A 19,943-nucleotide genomic window follows, 5' to 3' on the forward strand; every position below is an offset into this window, starting at 1 on the left:
GACATCATTAATGATTTTTGTCGACATGACATGATATGCATATATCAGTATAGCTGATTTAAGACTCTTTTTATATTTTTTATTATATATTTTTATTGTTTTATATAGCTTACAATTTTGTTTGCCTGTGAGTGCATCTGTATACATTCCAAAACTTGGGGATGCATGACAGTTTGCGTGTGTATGTTTGGGGGGGCGCCAATTTGAAATCTCGCCTAGGGCGCCAACATTGCCAGGGCCGGCCCTGTATATATAAACTGTATATATATATATATATATATGAACCTGGAGAAGTGTCTGGATGCCGAGTGTAGATGGAGGCTGGCAGCGCATGCGCAGTTTGTCTTGGCTGTACCCAGACATTCGGTCATGGAGCAGAGGAGGGGGGCGCTCGAGCCGCGTCGGTGAACCAAACGGTCGCTCGGAGGCAGATCTCGAACATGATGAGTTCACTAATTACAACAGTTTCTGCGTCTTCTTCCATCTGCCGCTGATCTCAGCCCGGGAGCAGCAGACATCCACCGGCTCTGAGTCCTGCTGACGCGGGTAGGTCAGTCTCACAAGCACAGTCCGCCATTCCCCTTCTTTACATTCAACCAGACACGCTGTCACTGTGGGACTGAGCAGAATCTCTGTGGCTCCTGGCTCGTGTTATTATTCACTGTTTCCCCGCGTGTTCGAGCCTGCAGCTGAGCATGCACATGAGCACAGCGGGGGATTTGGTGCAGAGAGGCTGAGTCCACAGTGTGACAGCGTCAGACCACATTCACCTTCTCCTGCAAACGTCATGCACCCACTTCATTTATCAGAAGTCCAATATCCAGCAGCAGAGTCCTGATGTTTTCATACAGTCCTGTCTAGTCAAACCAATAAGTGCATGCTTATTTAGAGGAGTAACTTTAAAATAGTGTGTCTTCATCCCTCAGAGTTTCTCAATGATCATGTCCTGTGTCACACTGTCCGTTATTTCTCTCCTTGCTCTCAGGTCCCTGCTGCTCATCCAGTAGCAGGAGGTCCAGGGCCATGTCCACTCCAGATCCCCCCATGGGAGGCACCCCGCGCCCAGGTCCCTCTCCTGGTCCGGGTCCCTCCCCAGGGGCTATGCTGGGCCCCAGCCCTGGGCCCTCTCCGGGCTCCTCTCACAGTATGATGGGCCCCAGCCCTGGTCCTCCCTCCTCTGGACACTCTGGATACGGCCAGGACAACATGCACTCTCTGCACAAAGTGAGGACACTGACTGAGACGCTCCGTTAGTTTGGACCTTATTATCGATCAACAGTTAGTTTTAAATGAATATCACAAATTCAATGTGATTTATGCATTTTAAAGAGTTTAAACATCATATTTACCTAAAAACTGAGTGGAGTTAATATTAAGCTTAATTTCACAGCTAAACATAAATCTTGATCACTTATAAGGCAGATTTGTACTTTTAGATGATATTCAAGATTCAAGATTTTTTATTGTCAAATGCACAACAATAACATTAAGCAGTCGCTGGCAGTGAAATGCTTGAGTCTCAGGCTCTCTTCTAGCAATGCTGAAGTAATTACAACCTATAAAATAAAATAAAATAGAAATAGTATAAAATAGAATAAAATAGAATATCAAAATTTAAAATAGAAAATAAAGTATATATATATATATAATTATATATATAAACAGCTGAGGAGAAAATAAAACAACAATAGTGCAAATATGCAAATATCTCACGGAGAGGAGTTTAAAAGTCTTATGGCCTAGGGGATGAAACTGTCTCTGAGCCTGGTGGTGCGGGCCCGGATGCTGCGGTACCGTCGGCCATACGGCAGCAGGCAAAAATGTTTATGGCTGGGGTGAAAGGGGTCTTTAATAATCCGGCTGCTCTTCTTCCTGCACCGCTGGGTGTAGAGGTCCTCTATGGATGGTAGCGCCGTCCTGGTGATGTGCTGGGCAGACTTCACCACCCTCTGTAAAGCCTTACGGTTCAGGGCGGTGCAGCTGCCATACCAGGCGGTGATGCAGCCAGTCTGGATGCTCTATATGGTGCACCTGTAGAAGTTGCAGAGAATCCTGGAGTCCATGTGGAGCTTCCGCAGCCTGTGGAGGAAGAAGAGCTGCTGTCTGGCCGGCTTCCTGATGGAGTCTGTGTGATGGGTCTAGGTCAGGTCATCAGTGATGTGGACCCCGAGGAACTTGAAGCTGCTGACTCGCTCCACCGTGGTCCCGTTGATGGAGAGGGGGGCTTGTTCTTCTCCTCGTCTCTTCCTGTAGTCCACGATCAGCTCCTTCGTTTTGCTGTTAAGAGACTTTACCACGAAGCACTTTTATCTATTCATGTTTATATTCCAAATAAACAATGCAGAAAATATCTGCATTTATGTTTATGTTTTATGCCAAAAATAAGTTTATTTCCTTATTTTAAGCTCCATATATTTGGTTGTATTTTATTTTATTTTTTTAATAATTTATAATCAAATTCATGGTTAAAGGCTGGATCACACTCTATTGTCATGAGTGTTTGATAACATAATCTTCAGAATATATTTTTTAATATAAATATATACATGTACGTATTGGTGGATATATGAGTATCATAATTTTTTTTACTCCCCAATATCAGTATCGGCCCCCAAAACTCCATTTGGGTGCGGCGCTGATATAAATATTGTGGTGGAAATTGGTCAAGAAAAAACAAGGTTCTGAGACAAGTTGTCTTTGTAAGTTTATTTGTAAAAGCTTTCTGCAGAAAGGATCAGACAGGCAAGGTGGAGGTTGGAAGTGTGATGGAAAGTGAAGGGTCTGTTCTCATATTTAAGAATCTCTGTTTGGGTTACCTCCTGACCCCAAAACACGCGGGGGGATGTGGGAATGTATTGTTCTGTGTTGAACATATTGTCTGTAAAGGTATGACTTGTGGGCTGCATCCTTAATGTGTTGGAGAGGAAATAGTATCATGTATGAAGAGAGGTGTTGTGTCAGTCAGCTGAGTTCTTGGAACAAAGGACAAACACAGTAAAACCAGAGTAGAGCAAAAGGTCACCATAGAATTCAGCTGATCTCAGAATCAACTTCTGCAAGACATTAATAGACAATGTGCTCACATGCTAGACAGTGGGTGCACCATAAAGTTTATGTCGAGCTTTACTCTGGATGAAAATGTCTGCTGTAAGCATAAACTAAAAATGTATTGAGTAAATTTCCATTACAAAACCTCCACAGTGTACAACTCATAACATTTATATGATCTGATGCCGTCACAGGGAGTAATAGTTTCATTCTAACACTGTTGGATTTCTCCCACAGCCGATGGAGGGCATGCATGAGAAGGGGATGAGCGAGGAGAGCCGCTTCAGTCAGATGAAGAGTCTGTCGATGAGACAGGGCGGACACAGCGGCATGGGCCCCCCACCCAGTCCTCTGGACCAACACTCACAAGGTAGACATGCAACAGAGATTCATCTTGGGCAATTTCATGCTCTCCAGCATTGTGCAAGACGAGCGGTTTCAAGTGAGACTTACCGGTGGTGGTGTTGTCATGTGGCCATGTGAGTGAGTCATGGACCATGGGCTGTTTCTCCATCTCTTCATATAGTTTCTTTTTTAGTATTAATATATAGAAATCAACAGCTTGGTTTGCTTGGAAAAACAAACACAGTTTGGATGGCTGCTCAGACTCAGCAGCGTCTGCTGTAAAACAAACAAACAAACGAGACAGTCAGTCAGACAAATTGAGCTCAGTGAATCAGAGTTTAACACATTGTGAAATAACAGACGGGCAGGATTTCAGGATTTAGCAGGATTGAATCTGTAGCAACAAGTGGAAGACAAATCTCTTCCAGTTACCTGGAGAGTCTCTGGACCGGATGTATTAGTATTTAAAAGAAATGATAAGTGCCTAGAAGTGTCTGGCTCATTCTGATTGGTCGGGTCATTTCTAGGCATTTTTGCTATAATGTTAAGTGCCTACAAGTGTCCCACTTATTGTACATCCCTAACACCAAGAGTGTGACATTTTTAGGCATTTTGCCTCAATGATAAGTGCCTAGAAGTGTCCGGCTCATCCTGATTGGTGGGGACATTTCTAGGCATATTTGCCATAATGTAAAGTGCCTGCAAGTGTCCCAAGTATTGCAGATCCCTAACCACAAGAGTTGGACATTTCTAGGCATTTTGCTTCAATGATAAGTGCCTAGAAGTGTCCGGCTCATTCTGATTGGTCGGGGCATTTCTCGGCATTTTGCTACTAATAACTAATGCTCTGATTTGTCCTTTATCTTCAGGCTACCAATCTCCATTAGGTGGCTCTGATCACTCCAGTCCTGTCCCGTCAAATGGTCCTCCCTCTGGTCCTCTAATGGCATCGTCCTCCTCTTCCTCCTCCTCTGGCGGTCCCGGCTCCGCCTCTACACCTTTAGACGGCCCCAGCGGAGACCAACACACGCTCGGCCCAACTAACCGTCCCGGACCTCAAGGTAGCTCCGGCCCCGGGCCCAGCCCCGGGCCCATTCTCGGATCCAGTGTCCCCATCCTCGGATCTTGCATTGACTCCGGTGGCCCCACTGGCCTCGGAGGTCCTGGTGGTCCAACTCCCTTCAACCAGAACCAACTCCAACAACTCAGAGCTCAGATCATGGCTTATAAAATGCTGGCTCGGGGACAGCCCCTGCCAGACCACCTGCAGATGGCTGTCCAAGGGAAGAGGCCGATGCCAGGGATGCAGCAGCCCATGTCCAGCATGGGTCCTGGGGCTGGAGTTGGTCCAGCTGGACCAGGATCAGGGCCGATGGGCTCAGGCTACATTCGAGCTCACGGTGGGTATGCAAGGGGAAAATCTGGAATACCAGGCCCCTTAACTGTGAATGGAAAAGCAGTCTTCGACTATTGGACTCCACTGTATGTCCAATGGTCTGATGGGTAATGAATGTATGTCACATTGAAAAGCTGGAGGTTGTAGATTTTATACATTTTTGAAAGAGCAATCTAATAGATGTGCTGTTAGTCTAAAGAGAATCTGTACATTTTGGGTTTCTTTAGGTATGATGGGTCCCAACATGCCCCCACCAGGGCCGTCAGGGACCCCAGGTGGAATGCAGGGACATAACCCCAACGGACCACCCAAGTCCTGGCCTGAAGGTTTGTGACGTTGATTTAAAACCTCAACTTAGCAGTTTTCAGACATTATCTCCGGATAATGTCTGGACAATTGGACTTTGACTTTCACATATGAACAACACAGCAGGACATTGTGCGAGTCAGACACGCCAGACTCGAAAGGGGATCTTTCTCATTGAAACTGGTTTCTGTGAATAAGTTAACAGTACATGGTGTGTAACAGTGAATACCAGTACATGGTGTCAGCACATAGTATAAAATTATCAGTATAAATTCTAACAATCCATCTAGGTTGAACTTTAGATTCCATTGCCTACAGTAGACTACAGCAGTACTTACAGCAGTGACCTATTGATCTTTCGCAACTTCACATGGCTCCAGGTCCCATGGTGAATGCAGCAGCCCCCTCAAACGCACCCCAAAAGTTGATCCCCCCGCAGCCCACTGGCCGGCCCTCTCCTGCACCCCCCTCAGTTCCTCCTGCTGCCTCCCCGGTAATGCCTCCGCAGACGCAGTCCCCCGGTCAGCCAGCACAGCCCACTGCCATGATGCCTTACCACGCCAAGCAGAGCCGCATTACCCCAATTCAGAAGCCCTGTGGCCTCGACCCAGTGGAGATACTGCAGGAGAGGGAGTACAGGTATGACAAGGCCTTTTAGGGATGTAACTTAATTTCTTAATTTTATGACACAATAAAGTTATTACTCTTTAATCTGAATATTAAGGTTATTATGTATAAACATAAAAAATCCGGACAGAGAAGTGGGTTCTCTTTACTTCCGCAGGTTACAGGCTCGTATCACTCATCGTATTGTGGAACTGGAGAACCTGCCGGGTTCTCTCGCTGGTGATTTACGTACCAAAGCTACAATAGAGCTCAAAGCTCTTCGCCTGCTTAACTTCCAGAGACAGGTACGTATGTAAGATATCGTTTTTACCTTCACCTTTGACCTCAACACATCACACCTTCCCACTGTGAATCATTTTGCCTTTCACAGCTGCGTCAAGAGGTGGTGGTGTGTATGCGTCGGGACACAGCTCTTGAGACCGCCCTTGACGCGAAGGCCTACAAGCGCAGCAAGCGCCAGTCTCTGCGAGAGGCCCGCATCACAGAGAAACTGGAGAAACAGCAGAAGATCGAGCAAGAGCGCAAACGCAGGCAGAAGCACCAGGTAGAGGACAAACTAGGCTGAGACAAGGCTGTTATAATGTTAAAGTTTGTTCTTTTGATCGACTCTTCTCCTCGTCCGTGCTTTCTCCCCAGGAGTACCTCAACAGCATCCTCCAGCACGCCAAAGACTTCAAAGAGTACCATCGCTCAATCACAGGCAAAATGCAGAAACTGACCAAAGCTGTGGCCACCTACCATGCCAACACTGAGCGAGAGCAAAAGAAGGAGAATGAGCGGATTGAGAAAGAGAGGATGAGGAGGCTCATGGTAAAAAGAAACAGCAGCAGCAACAGCGCAGACAGACTTACACAAGCATGCAAATCACACACTTACCTGGGCACACACCCTTCAACTACTGCTTATCCTGTGTATGTGTATCTCCTCCCAGGCTGAGGATGAGGAGGGATACCGCAAACTGATCGATCAGAAGAAGGACAAACGTCTGGCCTACCTGCTGCAGCAGACTGACGAGTACGTCGCCAACCTCACCGAGCTGGTCCGAGCTCACAAGGCTGCCCAGGCGCTCAAAGTAAAGAAGAAGAAGAAAAAGAAGAAGAAGGTACAAACATCTGGAGGAGAGAGAGATATTTATAAATCAACATTCAGTCTGGGAAATTGACACACTGAGCTGGACTGTGCATCTGTGTGTTTCTGATTATGTGATATATGTTGTGTGGTGTGGCAGAGACTCAGTTATGATCTGTTTTGCAGATAGAGAACGCTGAGGGTCAGACTCCAGCAATGGGCCCTGATGGAGAGGTGAGCTGGTGCAGCATGAGGAGGAAGAAATGGTTACATCATACGTTCACCGTCACTGGTTTTCTTTCTAAACATATACTCTTGCTCTTTACATATGCAGGGTCCCTGAAGCAAATGTGATTGGTTGTTATGTTGCTCTCTGTGGTCTCTATAGAGACGTTCTCTAAACACTGCACAGATCAAATTTCACACAAAGCTTCAGGGGGTAGTGTTTTCTTTTTCCTTTTGAGTGTTGTCATGGTAGAAAGTTAACTCTGCAGACTGCACAATGCTTTCCTCTGTTCACTGTTGCTGTGCAACTTTTTGATCAACTAGATTTGAGCTTGTTTGAACAACATCCCATCATGTACCGTATACATATCTATAAAAATGATCTGAAATGAGGTGACCACATTCTAACAGAGGAGTAGTGAAGCAGTGTGTGTAGCTCAGTTGCTATCACCTGTTGTCATCAGTCGAAGAAAGAAAGATTTACCTCATCTGTGTTGACAAAAAGCTGAATTTGATATTTACTTGATTATATTGGCAAAACCCCAGTGACCGTTTGCACATTTCAACTATCTGAGGCTTAGTCTTATTTCCTTCAGCTGTTTAAAAAAACTCAAACTAAGCCGGTAATTAAAGTCAGCCTTTCCTGACGCCTCTTTTTTGGTACAATTCATCATAGAATGGTTCATATGATCAAGGCAGCATATCGCTTCTTTGACTAAATCAGGGGTCCAGAGCTGGTCCAAAGGATCCATGGAAACATAGAGTGTGAGCAGTCAGGTCACTTCAGACACTCGGACCGTACAGTGTGAGCTCATGAATTGTGAGCTTTGGCCTCTCATATCAGGCGACTTACTCGTGCAGTGTTAGGTGGTATTTAACAATAACTTTATTTGTATAGCACTAATCTAAACAAGGTTACAAAGTCCTTCACACAAAATAAAACGTCGCAAAATGAGTAATGGATTATGATACAAGTTATTTAGTTCAGATCAATTTTAAGAGCCAAATCATAGGATAAGAAGGTCAAGACCTTACATTTTTAGAGAGCGACACAACGTTCCAGCAATGAGCGAGCACTTTGGCGATTTAACAACAGTGTTTCTAACGCTGCACAGTGTATGCCCAGATAAAATAATCGGTGTCCTCCCCCTGCAGCCTCTGGATGAGTCGAGTCAGATGAGCGACCTGCCTGTGAAGGTCATCCATGTGGACAGTGGGAACATCCTGACAGGTTTGGACGCTCCTAGAGCCGGACAGCTGGAGACCTGGCTGGAGATGAACCCGGGGTGAGACTGGAGGGAGAGGAAGGACTTGTGTATGTGGATATCGTAGACTGTAAATAAAAATGGACGGCACGTCTGGGCTTCCTACCATCGGGAAAAAAATGTAGATAAAAATCTGACATAGGAGTGCTGCCATGTTCTGTTTTTGATGTCTGCGTAATTGTGGTTGATGTATGGAGCTGTCGAATTAAGGTCCTGCTCGACCAATCACGTGTCAGTCTCAGCTGTCAGTCATCAATTAAAATCTTTTTTAAAAAGTTTTTAGAAAAATTAACACTTGAGATAAGATCTACCCAAAATTACATCTTTGGGACTTTATTTGACTTTATAGTTTGGTTTGCTAACATGGAGAGGTTGGGGTTTATAATCTATACACCAGCCAGCCACCAGGAGGCGAACAAGATGATTTGGCTTAGCTTTTGGTAGCCTTCATGGTTTCCATCTTTATATACAGCCTGTGCCGAATATGTGTGGATGTCTTTTAGCCACACAGTAAAAGTTACACAAGGCAGCTTAAGGGGCTAAAGTAAAGGTGCTAACATGCTATTATTGTGTGAACATAACAGTGTGCTACCTAACCTGCTACCTGTAAAATGTCTTTTGATCATATGGTAGTATATGCTAATTATATCAAAGCGTCATGAAGTTTGAAGGTCACATCATTTAGTGTAGTAATGCAGTCATAACTTGTACAGATCTACATCTTACTTAGATTAACCAGTCATTCATCAATATATGGTAAAAATTACGTTATTATTAAACGGCAGGATTGCAACATTGGGTATTTACAGCGTGTGCAGAATCTGCCTACTCCCACTGATGCTTGTTGGTTGATATAATCACGAGTGTGTTTGTGTTTTGCTCAGCTACGAGGTGGCTCCCCGCTCGGACAGTGAGGACAGCGAGGAGGAGGAAGAGGAGGAGGTGGGTTGATTTGTTTGAAGCCTTTTTCACACTCACTGCTCCAGTCGCTGACAAACTGCTCTTCCCAACATCTGGCAGGAGGAAGAGGAGGAGCGTCAGCCTGCAACAGCTCCAGTGGAGGAGAAGAAGATCCCAGACCCCGACTGTGAAGATGTGTCAGAAGTAGATGTTCGCCACATCATTGAGTGAGTGCATATATTGAGTACTACAGTGAAATACAATGTAGTACCATTTAGGCTTTCAAACAAACTAGGTAAAATAAAAGGTGCACACAAAATGAATGTATGCCATCATTTAACAAAACTTTTTGTTTGTGCTTGCTCTGCAGAAATGCTAAGCAGGATGTGGATGATGAATACATGGGTGCGGCCTTCGCTCGAAGTCTCCAGTCTTATTACGCAGTGGCTCACGCTGTCACAGAGAAGGTGGACAAACAGTCTAGTTTGTTGATAAATGGACAACTCAAGCAGTATCAGGTATACCTGCATGATTAGATGCAATAATATGATATTTTCTATATTGGCATACACAAACATGTTTTTGTTGCTGCCATGCGGTAATAACATATTCACTGATTCCCATGGAATATCATGGATCTTGATTGTAAAAAATCAGACATATTAAGAGAGCTGATATCTATGAATTTAAGAACTATTGGGCTTTTGCGAAGGTGTGCACTCTACTGAGTGCCACTCTCATTGTATATCATAACTCTGATGAGGGAGGGAATACATGTTCGAAACCCTTTTAGGTTAAAGGTCTGGAGTGGCTCGTTTCCCTCTACAACAACAACCTGAACGGGATCCTGGCGGACGAGATGGGTTTGGGAAAAACCATCCAGACTATCGCCCTCATTACTTACCTCATGGAGATGAAGCGTCTCAATGGACCTTACCTCATCATTGTACCCCTCTCGTGAGTTAAACCAAATGATTTGACAACATAATTGCAGTTTTATTCTATAACATTTGCTGTTTTGTTCGATAAAATCACTAACTGATCGGTCTCCGGTTGACAGAACTCTTTCTAACTGGGTGTATGAGTTTGACAAATGGGCCCCGACAGTCGTCAAAGTGTCCTACAAGGTTAGTTTCTGCAGTTAACAATACTCTGATGTGATCTTTGCTTTTAACTTTTTTTTAATAACACATTTTTGCTTTGTCTTTAATGGCTTTTGCTTTTTGCTTGCTAAAATCTCATGATCAATTTGAATTGATTTTTTTTGGGCTGCCAGGGGTCTCCTGCTGCCAGAAGAGCCTTCCTTCCCCAACTGCGTAGTGGAAAATTTAACGTTTTACTCACCACCTACGAGTACATCATCAAGGATAAACAAGTGCTGGCCAAGGTGAGATGATGCGTACAAACAAACACAGGCAGAAGGACATTCACAAACACATACTCCTTCACCTTTCCTTCTAGACATGTACACATGCCTGCAGTTAGATGTTTCTGTTTGTTATTTGCTAGATTTTGCTGGAAGTTTCTGTGTTTTTGTGTTTACCAGCATGACCTTATTTCCCAAAGTGCTCTAAAAGTGTTTGAGCCCGACCAATCTGACTTCCCTCTTTACTGCGTCTCAGTGTTCTCTCCTAGGTCCTGCAACATACTGACACCCGCCTGTAAACCTCGTCTTCCACTGTCATCTGTGACCATCATGCTGCTATGCACTCATGTAGTCATGTAGGCTTCCTGACTGTGCTGCAAGGTGGGTGTTGTAGTTCAGGCAAGAGTTTCCCCCACCAGGCTGTAGCATGGGACCGAGCCAGTGTGGGGCCCGGGGACAAACTGGAAGAGAAATCCTCCACTTTCTGTTGTTTTTTATTGGATGGGCAGAAACAGGAAGTGATTCCACTGGCAGCTTCATCCAGGTGTTCTCCTCTCCTCATGTCATCCCCACCAGATCCGTTGGAAGTACATGATTGTTGACGAGGGCCACCGTATGAAGAACCACCACTGTAAACTCACCCAGGTCCTGAACACTCACTACCTTGCCCCACGGCGAGTCCTCCTCACTGGGACGCCGCTGCAAAACAAGCTGCCTGAGCTCTGGGCACTGCTCAACTTCCTGCTGCCAACCATCTTCAAGAGCTGTATCACCTTTGAGCAGTGGTTCAACGCTCCTTTCGCCATGACTGGGGAGAAGGTGTGCAGGACGTTTTGCTGAGGCGCAGTCGGCCAATGCTGCTTCTGATTTGTCTCTTTGTGTTTGGGAGATGCCAGGATTCTCTTTGCTTCTCTCTCCAGGTGGACCTAAATGAAGAGGAGACCATCTTGATCATCCGTCGTCTCCACAAAGTGCTCCGCCCCTTCCTGTTACGCAGATTAAAGAAGGAAGTGGAGGCACAGCTTCCAGAGAAGGCATGGCTCAGTTCTTTCAGTCCACAAACAGCAGACATAAAAACACATGTCCAGATGATCTTCATTTTGATGTGTCATGTCATTGACTGGCCTCGGGTCTCCTGCTCCGTCTTGAATGACTGAATGCGTCTCTTCCCTCTGTCAGGTGGAGTATGTGATCAAGTGCGACATGTCATCTCTTCAGAGGGTGCTGTACAGACACATGCAGGCCAAGGGCGTTCTTCTAACTGATGGATCCGAGAAAGACAAGAAGGTGAGGACATGAACACTCAGACACTGTGGGTTGCAGCTTTTGACACCGTTATCAACCAAGGCTCTACCTCATGTCTGAATCTGGAAGTGGAAATGTCCACATTGAAAATGTTCAATCTGCGTTTTTTTTCTAATAGGATAGAATTATATGTGGCACTAGATGATTTAGAAATGTTTTTTTATTTTATTTTATAATAAGGTTAAGCCTCCTTGACTCGAAGAACCTGTTCAGAACCACATTTAACCGGCCATCACTGTTGGTTTCACTTTGCAATTTGATCTCATCGTGTTCACCAGGGTAAAGGAGGCACTAAGACACTGATGAACACCATCATGCAGCTGAGGAAGATCTGTAACCACCCGTACATGTTCCAGCAGATCGAGGTACCGCTGAGGATGGAGATGTTACAACAGATTTGATTTTGGTCAGGATATGTAAAAAAATGTAACCTAAACAAAAGCACAGATTGACTTATAGATATGAGCCAAAAAAAAGAAGCTCCAATTAGACTGAAATCCTTGACTGTGTGTGACAGAATATTTCTGACTGATTTTGCAGGAGTCCTTCTCTGAACATTTAGGATTCTCTGGTGGAATAGTCCAGGGGTGAGTTCTGATTCATCGATCTCGCTCTCTCTGACCCCTTCATCCGTCCAGAGTGATCCTATCACGAGTGGTCAGCACTAGGTTCAGGTCTGAATGGATCCAAATACGTCTAAACGATCCAAACAATCAAACCGCATTTGGAGGTGATTCTGGAGGCAGGTGGCCACATTCTTTTCTGTGTGATCGCAAATCCTTCCTGGGCCACATATGAAGGACCATCTACTCAGCTGACGTCCTCTGACTCTAACAGTTTCACAATGACTCAAACTACTGTTTGTAGCCGACTCCATTATATCAACACTTAGACCCACAAAATAATTAATAGCTTCATAGCTGCACACATTCATTCATTCAGATGCTCCGCTCTCTTTTTTCTCTGTCTCCACCTCTCTCCTACAAACAAACACATCTGTAAACTCAGACATCAACATCATTTAGTCCTCACAAACCTGTTTTGGGGGATTTATCTGCATTTATTTAGCCGAGAAGTGAGATCCTATCACAAGAGTCCACAGGAGACACATTCAGGATCTTTCAGGACGGTTTATACCGGGTCTGAACAGGTCCTCTCTCTCTCTCTCTCTCTCTCTCTCTCTCTCTCTCTCTCTCTCAGTGAAACACACACAACTTTGAATCTGTCTTGTTTCCGTCAGACTTGACCTGTATCGAGCATCAGGAAAGTTCGAGGTGTTGGATCGTATCTTGCCCAAACTGAGGGTGACAAACCACAAAGTTCTGCTCTTCTGTCAGATGACCACACTCATGACAATCATGGAGGACTACTTCGCCTACCGCAGCTTCAAGTATCTGCGTCTGGACGGTGAGACAGTTTATAGAAGTTATGTCTTGCTGTCACGGAGCAGTTTTGTTGCCAGTCAGTTCTTTTATCTCAATGCTCATCATCTTCCGGTGCCTTTTGTAGCATTAACTCACTTCATTCTTCCATCTGTTCCTCTTCTCTTGTCCCACCTCCCTCATTCGTCAGGCACCACAAAGGCTGAAGACAGAGGAATGTTACTGAAGACGTTCAATGATCCAGAATCGGACTACTTCATCTTCCTGCTGAGCACAAGAGCTGGAGGTCTCGGCCTCAACCTGCAGTCTGCTGACACCGTGGTCATCTTCGACTCGGACTGGAACCCACATCAGGTTAGATGATGCTTTCATTTACACAAGGTGCAGAAAATCCAGTTGACATCGCTTTAAAGTTGCTTGGCTTTTTTATACTGGAGACTTTAGTAGAAAACATAAATAGACGTGAACACAGCATTTGGGCAAAAACAATTGCAACTACATAAACTCTCTCTCCTTCCTGATTGTGTCTCCAGGACCTGCAGGCCCAGGACAGAGCCCATCGCATCGGTCAACAAAATGAGGTTCGTGTGTTGCGTCTCTGCACTATCAACAGTGTGGAGGAGAAAATCCTGGCCGCTGCCAAGTACAAATTAAACGTGGACCAAAAGGTCATCCAGGCCGGCATGTTCGACCAGAAATCCTCCAGCCACGAGCGCAGGGCTTTCCTACAAGCCATCCTGGAGCACGAGGAGCAAGACGAGGTCTGGGGCCAGGAAGTGTGTCTACGCATAAATGTGTGTGCATGCACCAGCGACACCACATTTTAAAGAGTGAGCTTTCTTATTCTTTGCTTGCCAATATGTGTATGCTGTATTCAGGAGGAGGATGAGGTGCCCGATGATGAGACTGTCAACCAGATGATAGCCAGGAGCGAGGAGGAGTTTGATCAGTTCATGGTAAGTACCCGCCTTTTGAAGTTAAATTCAGATCCAACTTCAACTCTACAAAGTCCTCTTGCGATATCTTTGTCCGTCTCTTAACTTTTCTTCCTCGCCTTCCCTCAGCGTATGGACCTGGACCGGCGGCGGGAGGATGCCCGTAACCCGCGGCGTAAACCTCGTCTGATGGAGGAGGACGAGCTGCCCACGTGGATCATGAAAGACGATGCAGAAGTCGAGCGGCTGACCTGCGAGGAGGAGGAGGAGAAAATGTTTGGACGAGGCTCTCGGATGCGTAAGGAGGTAGACTACAGCGACTCACTGACCGAGAAACAGTGGCTGAAGGTGATTAGCTTGAGGGTAAAGTGCAGAGCTAAGAAACGAGACAGAGTATAAACCGAATTTAAAATCCATATGAAACATCCTTGCTTTGTGTATTAAAACTTCATTCTCGTGCCCACCATCACCTCGAGCAGGCGATAGAGGATGGCTCACTGGATGAGGTCGAGGACGATGTGCGTCACAAAAAGACGACCCGCAAGAGGAAGAGGGACAGAGACTTGGACCTCCCCGGTCCCTCGTCTTCCTCCGGGGGACGGGGACGAGGGGACAAAGACGATGATGGGAAGAGGCAGAGGAAGAGGGGACGACCACCTGCTGAGAAACTCTCCCCGAATCCTCCTGCTCTCTCAAAGAAGATGAGGAAGATTGTGGACGCTGTCATCAAATATAAAGACAGGTAGCACAAATGAGCATAATATTAAATTGGCAACTTTAGATAATAATTATTCTGCATCACTAAATGTTTCTGTTCAGTCTTTGCACCTATTACTTCACTCAGTTTGTAAGAAATTCAACAATCTGAACTTTAGGCCTTGAGATGTTTTAAATATGTTAAATATTGGATCTTAAATACATTTGGGTAGGTCTTAATTTAATTTAATTTAATGGTACTTCTATTGTGCTTTACCATTAAGTTTATTAGGGGAAAGGGATCTCTTTCCAAAGAAATCAGCCATGCGTAGTTTGTAGTTCTTTCTCAGCGTTCCAGATATTAGCATGGCGTAATCAAACACATGTGGAACTGATAAGTGATACATACGCTCTGATCAGACTGGATCTCAATACACTCAGCTTGCCTGTGGGGAAGACCATGGCTACCAACTGTATCTATCTGTAGTTTGAGATAATGTGGTGTTTTGAGGGTTATTCTCTATCTGGTTACTTCATCTTATCTTCAATTATGGGGAAGTGCCAGTAATTCATGGCCTGTGACATAACGTCTTGGCCTTAAATTTCATTCATAATGGTCTTTAAAAGTCTTGAATTTAATGTATAAAAATCTGCATGTTTGTGGTTAAAATAAGATGTATTCAGTTTTACAGTCAGTTTATTTATGTTTTTGCTGATCCTGATGACATCACCTCCCGCAGCGCCAGCGGGCGTCAGCTGAGCGAAGTGTTCATCCAGCTGCCGTCTCGAAAAGAGCTGCCCGAGTACTACGAGCTGATCCGCAAACCTGTGGACTTCAGGAAGATCAAGGTACGAGCAGGAAAGGTGGTTCCAGCTGGAAACGTGGTCACAGCTTCTAAGAGTATTAAGAATTAAGTAAAGAAATCACTGTCACTGATGGTAAACTCTTCTTATAAATGTAGTATTATATAACACTACTTTCCATCACCAGGAGGGGATTAGAGGTCATCGCTACCGCAGTCTGAGTGACCTGGAGAGAGACGTCATGCTGCTCTTCCAGAACGCTCAGACCTTCAACCTGGAGGGATCACTGGTGAGACGGATCTGCTGGTTACACACAAACACAGAAAAACCCACTCAGTGTTTCTACCATGACAACAATTACAATTCAGGTCTGTTTTTTTTTTCCCGGTTTTATATTTCAGACACTAAAGAAAGTAGGAGGGTTGGTGGATTTATAAATAGTTTTTATTGGTATATTCTTGTTATTTATTGACACCAATGTCCCTGATTTCAAAACTTTAAGGTCAGTATTTAAGGTTTTTATTAACTGATGTGCCACCGGTGAATTGTTAAACCTGGAAAGACTCGATATCAAGATCTTACATGATGTGTGAACACCGGACGGTGTTTCTATCGCTAGTTCCTGTACATACATGATGACAGTGGAACTAAGGCGGTGTTTTCTACCGTGTTCGTCTTACGTGAGCAGATTTATGAAGACTCCATCGTTCTCCAGTCAGTCTTCACCAGTTTGAGGCAGAAGATTGAGAAGGAGGAGGAAAGCGAGGGAGAGGAGAGTGAAGAAGAGGAGGAGGATCAAGATGAAGGATCCGAGTCTGAATGTAAGCGGAGACAAGAAGAGGAGAGACTCTTTAGACATGTTTATTTCAGTGTGAAGTATCCGGTGGTTAAATAGTTTCTATGCCTCCACGCTGTCAACAGTCAGCACAATCTTGTGAACAAAATAATTTCTTCTAGTTTGGTTAAAATGTTCACGTGGACTCAATGATGAACTGATATTTCAAGTCTGTCTATAGCTAATTTGTTCAAATTTGGAACAGTCCGACATTTTGGCTCAAAGATGAGTTTATTAGATTTCAGTGGTCAAAGCTCATTGTGACCTCCTGAGTCAGGAAAAAACATGAAGGGAGCCTGAACCTGCATTGGTTCGTGGAGGCATACAACTGCAGTGCAGGTATTGTTAAATTATCCTTTAGTCAATAATCGTTTTTGCTTTGTCAGTGACTTGATTCAATTTCATTCATACGAAGTGTGTTTGTCTCCAGCTCGCTCAGTGAAAGTGAAGATCCGTCTGGGCAGGAAGGACAAAGGCGGAGATCGAGGGAATCGTCGCAGCAGACGGACGGGACGCAGCAGAGCCAAACCTGTCGTCAGTGATGACGACTCTGAGGACGAGCAGGAAGAGGTAGCTCCTGCTGTGTGCGTGTGTCCATTAGACTACATCTCAAATGGGAACCACTTGTGATTGCAGGGAAAAGGGGTTGTTGTAGTATTTCTTTACGAAATCTGCACTACTTTGCAATAGATCAGACTGCAGTGTTAAAGTTAGGATAAAATGAAGGACTGAAGGAAGGATGTTCAGAGACCTTGGTGACATGAAGCTGAAGAGTTTCTTCTTTGCTTTTCTTGACTTGGACATGTTCCTGCCGCATGTGTGGTCTCTGCAGACATCAGGCCTAAAAATGTAGAGTCTTTTTTCTCTACGTCCTTTATGATTCCTGTCAGGGAGGTTTTGTGTTACTCACTCTCTGTTACAGATTTCAGGTAAACTGATGAAAATTGAAGCTTTGAGGAGCAATGGATTCATGTTTTGTTAATTATTGAGGAATTCTTCATTTTCCAGACATGAATCTGTTTGTCCTTTTTTCCAGGAGCGCTCTCCCAGTGCCACCGATGAAGAGTCCTGAACTGCACTGTGACTTGGAGGAAAGGAAGGGCAAAAAGGGATATTCCACTAATTCAACAAAAATACACAGTAAATAAAAAAGACTCTCAACTCCATCCACCCTCAGTCAAATAACTCAAATAGAAGGTTTACAATACTACAGTATCACAGGGAAACCAAACTATCACCATCATATCAAATACAAATTCATTAGACCATTTAATTCTTTGCTGAAGAAAGTCTGAACACTGAGGAATCAAATGAGTATTTTAATTTTCACACAAATGAGTTTGACGTCAGAACAATATCTGAGTTCAGCTGTTAAAGAACTTCACAACCTGCTAACAGTGTGATGGTTGAACATGTGTGAAGACAGCGGCTTCCAAAACGTTATAACTCCAGTAGTTAGTGATGCCACGATGATATAACAATATATTGTGATAACTAAATATTCATGACAGCAGAATGTCAGTTTTTAAAAAGATGTTATCGATTAAAATGTGTTTAAAGAGGTGACATTTCATCGATTTGTATACCAACCTCCATTTATGGGTCCACACAGGAGGAGTTGTAGTTGTTGACAAATACATTAAACACTTTATATATTATGTACTATTATATTTATTAACATTTAGTAAATGTTTATATACTGTTTATAACGCTAGATGTTAGTAACATGAGGGGTTGCTAGCCTAGACCAGCTTTAAGAACAAAGACCCTTTAAATTCAATTAAGCTGCACCAAATTTCACACACTCGTAGCTAGGAGTCCTTTAAATATGCCTGATTGTTTCATTAAGATCTATGAATGATTCCCTGGGTAATTGGGTAGGTTTTTCCAAAAATGCCCTATATCTCATTTACCATCTTTCCACAAATTTTTGTGGAAATCTGTTTTGCTGTTTTTTGCACAACCTGCTGACAAACCAACAAACCAACAGAAACAAATGAAAACAGCCTTCTTGGAGTAAGTAGTAAAGCTTCGATGAGTTAAACTCAGACGAAACTGTGTTGTTAAGAAATGAGTAAAAAAACATGTTATTTATATGAACTAATTTCATTGCACAAACAGTAAAGTCCTTAGCTAACCTGAAAAGTTAGAACTGTAGGGAGCCAGTAAGTGAAATAAACAGCATTAAATATAAACACAAAATAAAGCTGTTTCTATCCACCTTACCTTACTTTACCTATGGACGTAAACAGACCTGATGTTCCACCTCTGCTTCCCTGTGGCAGATGTGTTGTAACATCACTCAGCCACTCCGGAGCCGCTGTGATTTCCGAGGTGTGTGTGTACATCACGTATTTGCGAGCATTGCTCAGTGTTTGAGTTGGAATCAAACCCGCTGTGGGCACAGGGCGCGACTTCTCAGAATCTCTTCAGCTACTTACCACAGTTATTTGACTGAGGTTTAATGGAGTTGAGTCCAGGTCGCTGTCCAGGGGTGAATGTGTGGTACAGTATAGAAATGTAAAACTACCCCTATACTGCTGCCGCTCACCTGTCTCACTTCCAGTCTCAGCACTTCTAACTGTTGATTGTAGACTTGTTGTGTCGACGAGAACTGTAACTTTAAAGGTTTCTTCTTCCATTGTTGCGTAGTGATTTAAGGATTTCAGAACTATTTGTTGTATTTGGGCACTTTTTATGTTTTATGATTTCAAGACAAAGGACCAGAGGGACAGTGGCTCTTCTCTGCTTGTGAATGCCTGATGGCCGCATGGTGTTGGATATACTGTATAGGGATGTTTTTTTCGAATATAATGTCCATGCACGTGTGTACAGCTCGCAAGCTCAGTACTGTACTTTTCTCATCATGCTAGGTCACTAGGGTGAAGAACATACAACCAAAGCATCAACGTTTTCACCACTAAATTATTCACTTCTGTCTGTTGTGTTGTGTCATTATCACTGGAACTTGAAAAGAAACAATAAACCACAGTAAAAGTGGATATTGGCGTTATTTTGTATGTATTGCTGGAATAAAATAATAGATTAATAAAACCACTGAAGAATTGGAACTATTTTGATAATAGATAAATAGTTCAAATGACTTTTTAAAGCAAATAACAAATATTTGCCTTCTCAAACTTGTAAAACATAAACATAAGAACATAAGTTTTCTTCTTCGTGTCTTCTCTTGAGTTTTTGTAAGTTGGACCAAATTAATATGAATATAATAATATAGTAGTAGTTTAAATATAATATTAATTTATTCAGTGTTGTATATAGTGCTTTTACCAATGATCAAAGTCACCTTACATATGATTAATAAAACGCACAAAGCAGATTACTAACAGAACTAAGTATATATCTGAAATGCACATCATACTCGCACATTTAAATATAAAATACACAAAAATGTTGGTTTTAAATTAATGGAGACTATA

General features: G+C 43.7%; 1 protein-coding gene across 6 annotated transcripts; it reads left to right on the plus strand.

Annotated features, from left to right (window-relative positions):
• Positions 1-1,023: 1,023 nt before the first annotated feature.
• LOC128436711 (transcription activator BRG1) lies at positions 1,024-18,364 on the plus strand. Of its 6 annotated transcripts, none has more exons than XM_053418540.1 (34): positions 1,024-1,224; positions 3,286-3,418; positions 4,263-4,439; positions 4,554-4,793; positions 5,017-5,115; positions 5,476-5,734; positions 5,880-6,006; positions 6,093-6,266; positions 6,359-6,532; positions 6,654-6,824; positions 6,977-7,024; positions 8,171-8,301; positions 9,165-9,222; positions 9,301-9,407; positions 9,551-9,698; positions 9,974-10,137; positions 10,241-10,307; positions 10,457-10,567; positions 11,123-11,365; positions 11,467-11,580; positions 11,726-11,833; positions 12,130-12,216; positions 12,392-12,438; positions 13,092-13,258; positions 13,424-13,587; positions 13,767-13,994; positions 14,112-14,189; positions 14,298-14,561; positions 14,648-14,910; positions 15,605-15,713; positions 15,856-15,957; positions 16,357-16,489; positions 16,934-17,073; positions 17,540-18,364. In XM_053418540.1, exons 1-34 carry the CDS (start codon positions 1,024-1,026, stop codon positions 17,573-17,575), a joined length of 4,872 nt encoding a protein of 1,623 aa, XP_053274515.1. In that variant the 3' UTR covers positions 17,576-18,364. The 6 variants fall into 6 exon arrangements, with proteins under 6 accessions (XP_053274515.1, XP_053274517.1, XP_053274516.1 ...); XM_053418542.1 differs by having other exon boundaries at positions 14,298-14,531; XM_053418541.1 differs by having other exon boundaries at positions 14,298-14,516.
• Positions 18,365-19,943: the final 1,579 nt, after the last annotated feature.

The sequence above is a fragment of the Pleuronectes platessa genome, chromosome 3, assembly GCF_947347685.1.
Source record: "Pleuronectes platessa chromosome 3, fPlePla1.1, whole genome shotgun sequence".
Taxonomy (NCBI): domain Eukaryota; kingdom Metazoa; phylum Chordata; class Actinopteri; order Pleuronectiformes; family Pleuronectidae; genus Pleuronectes; species Pleuronectes platessa.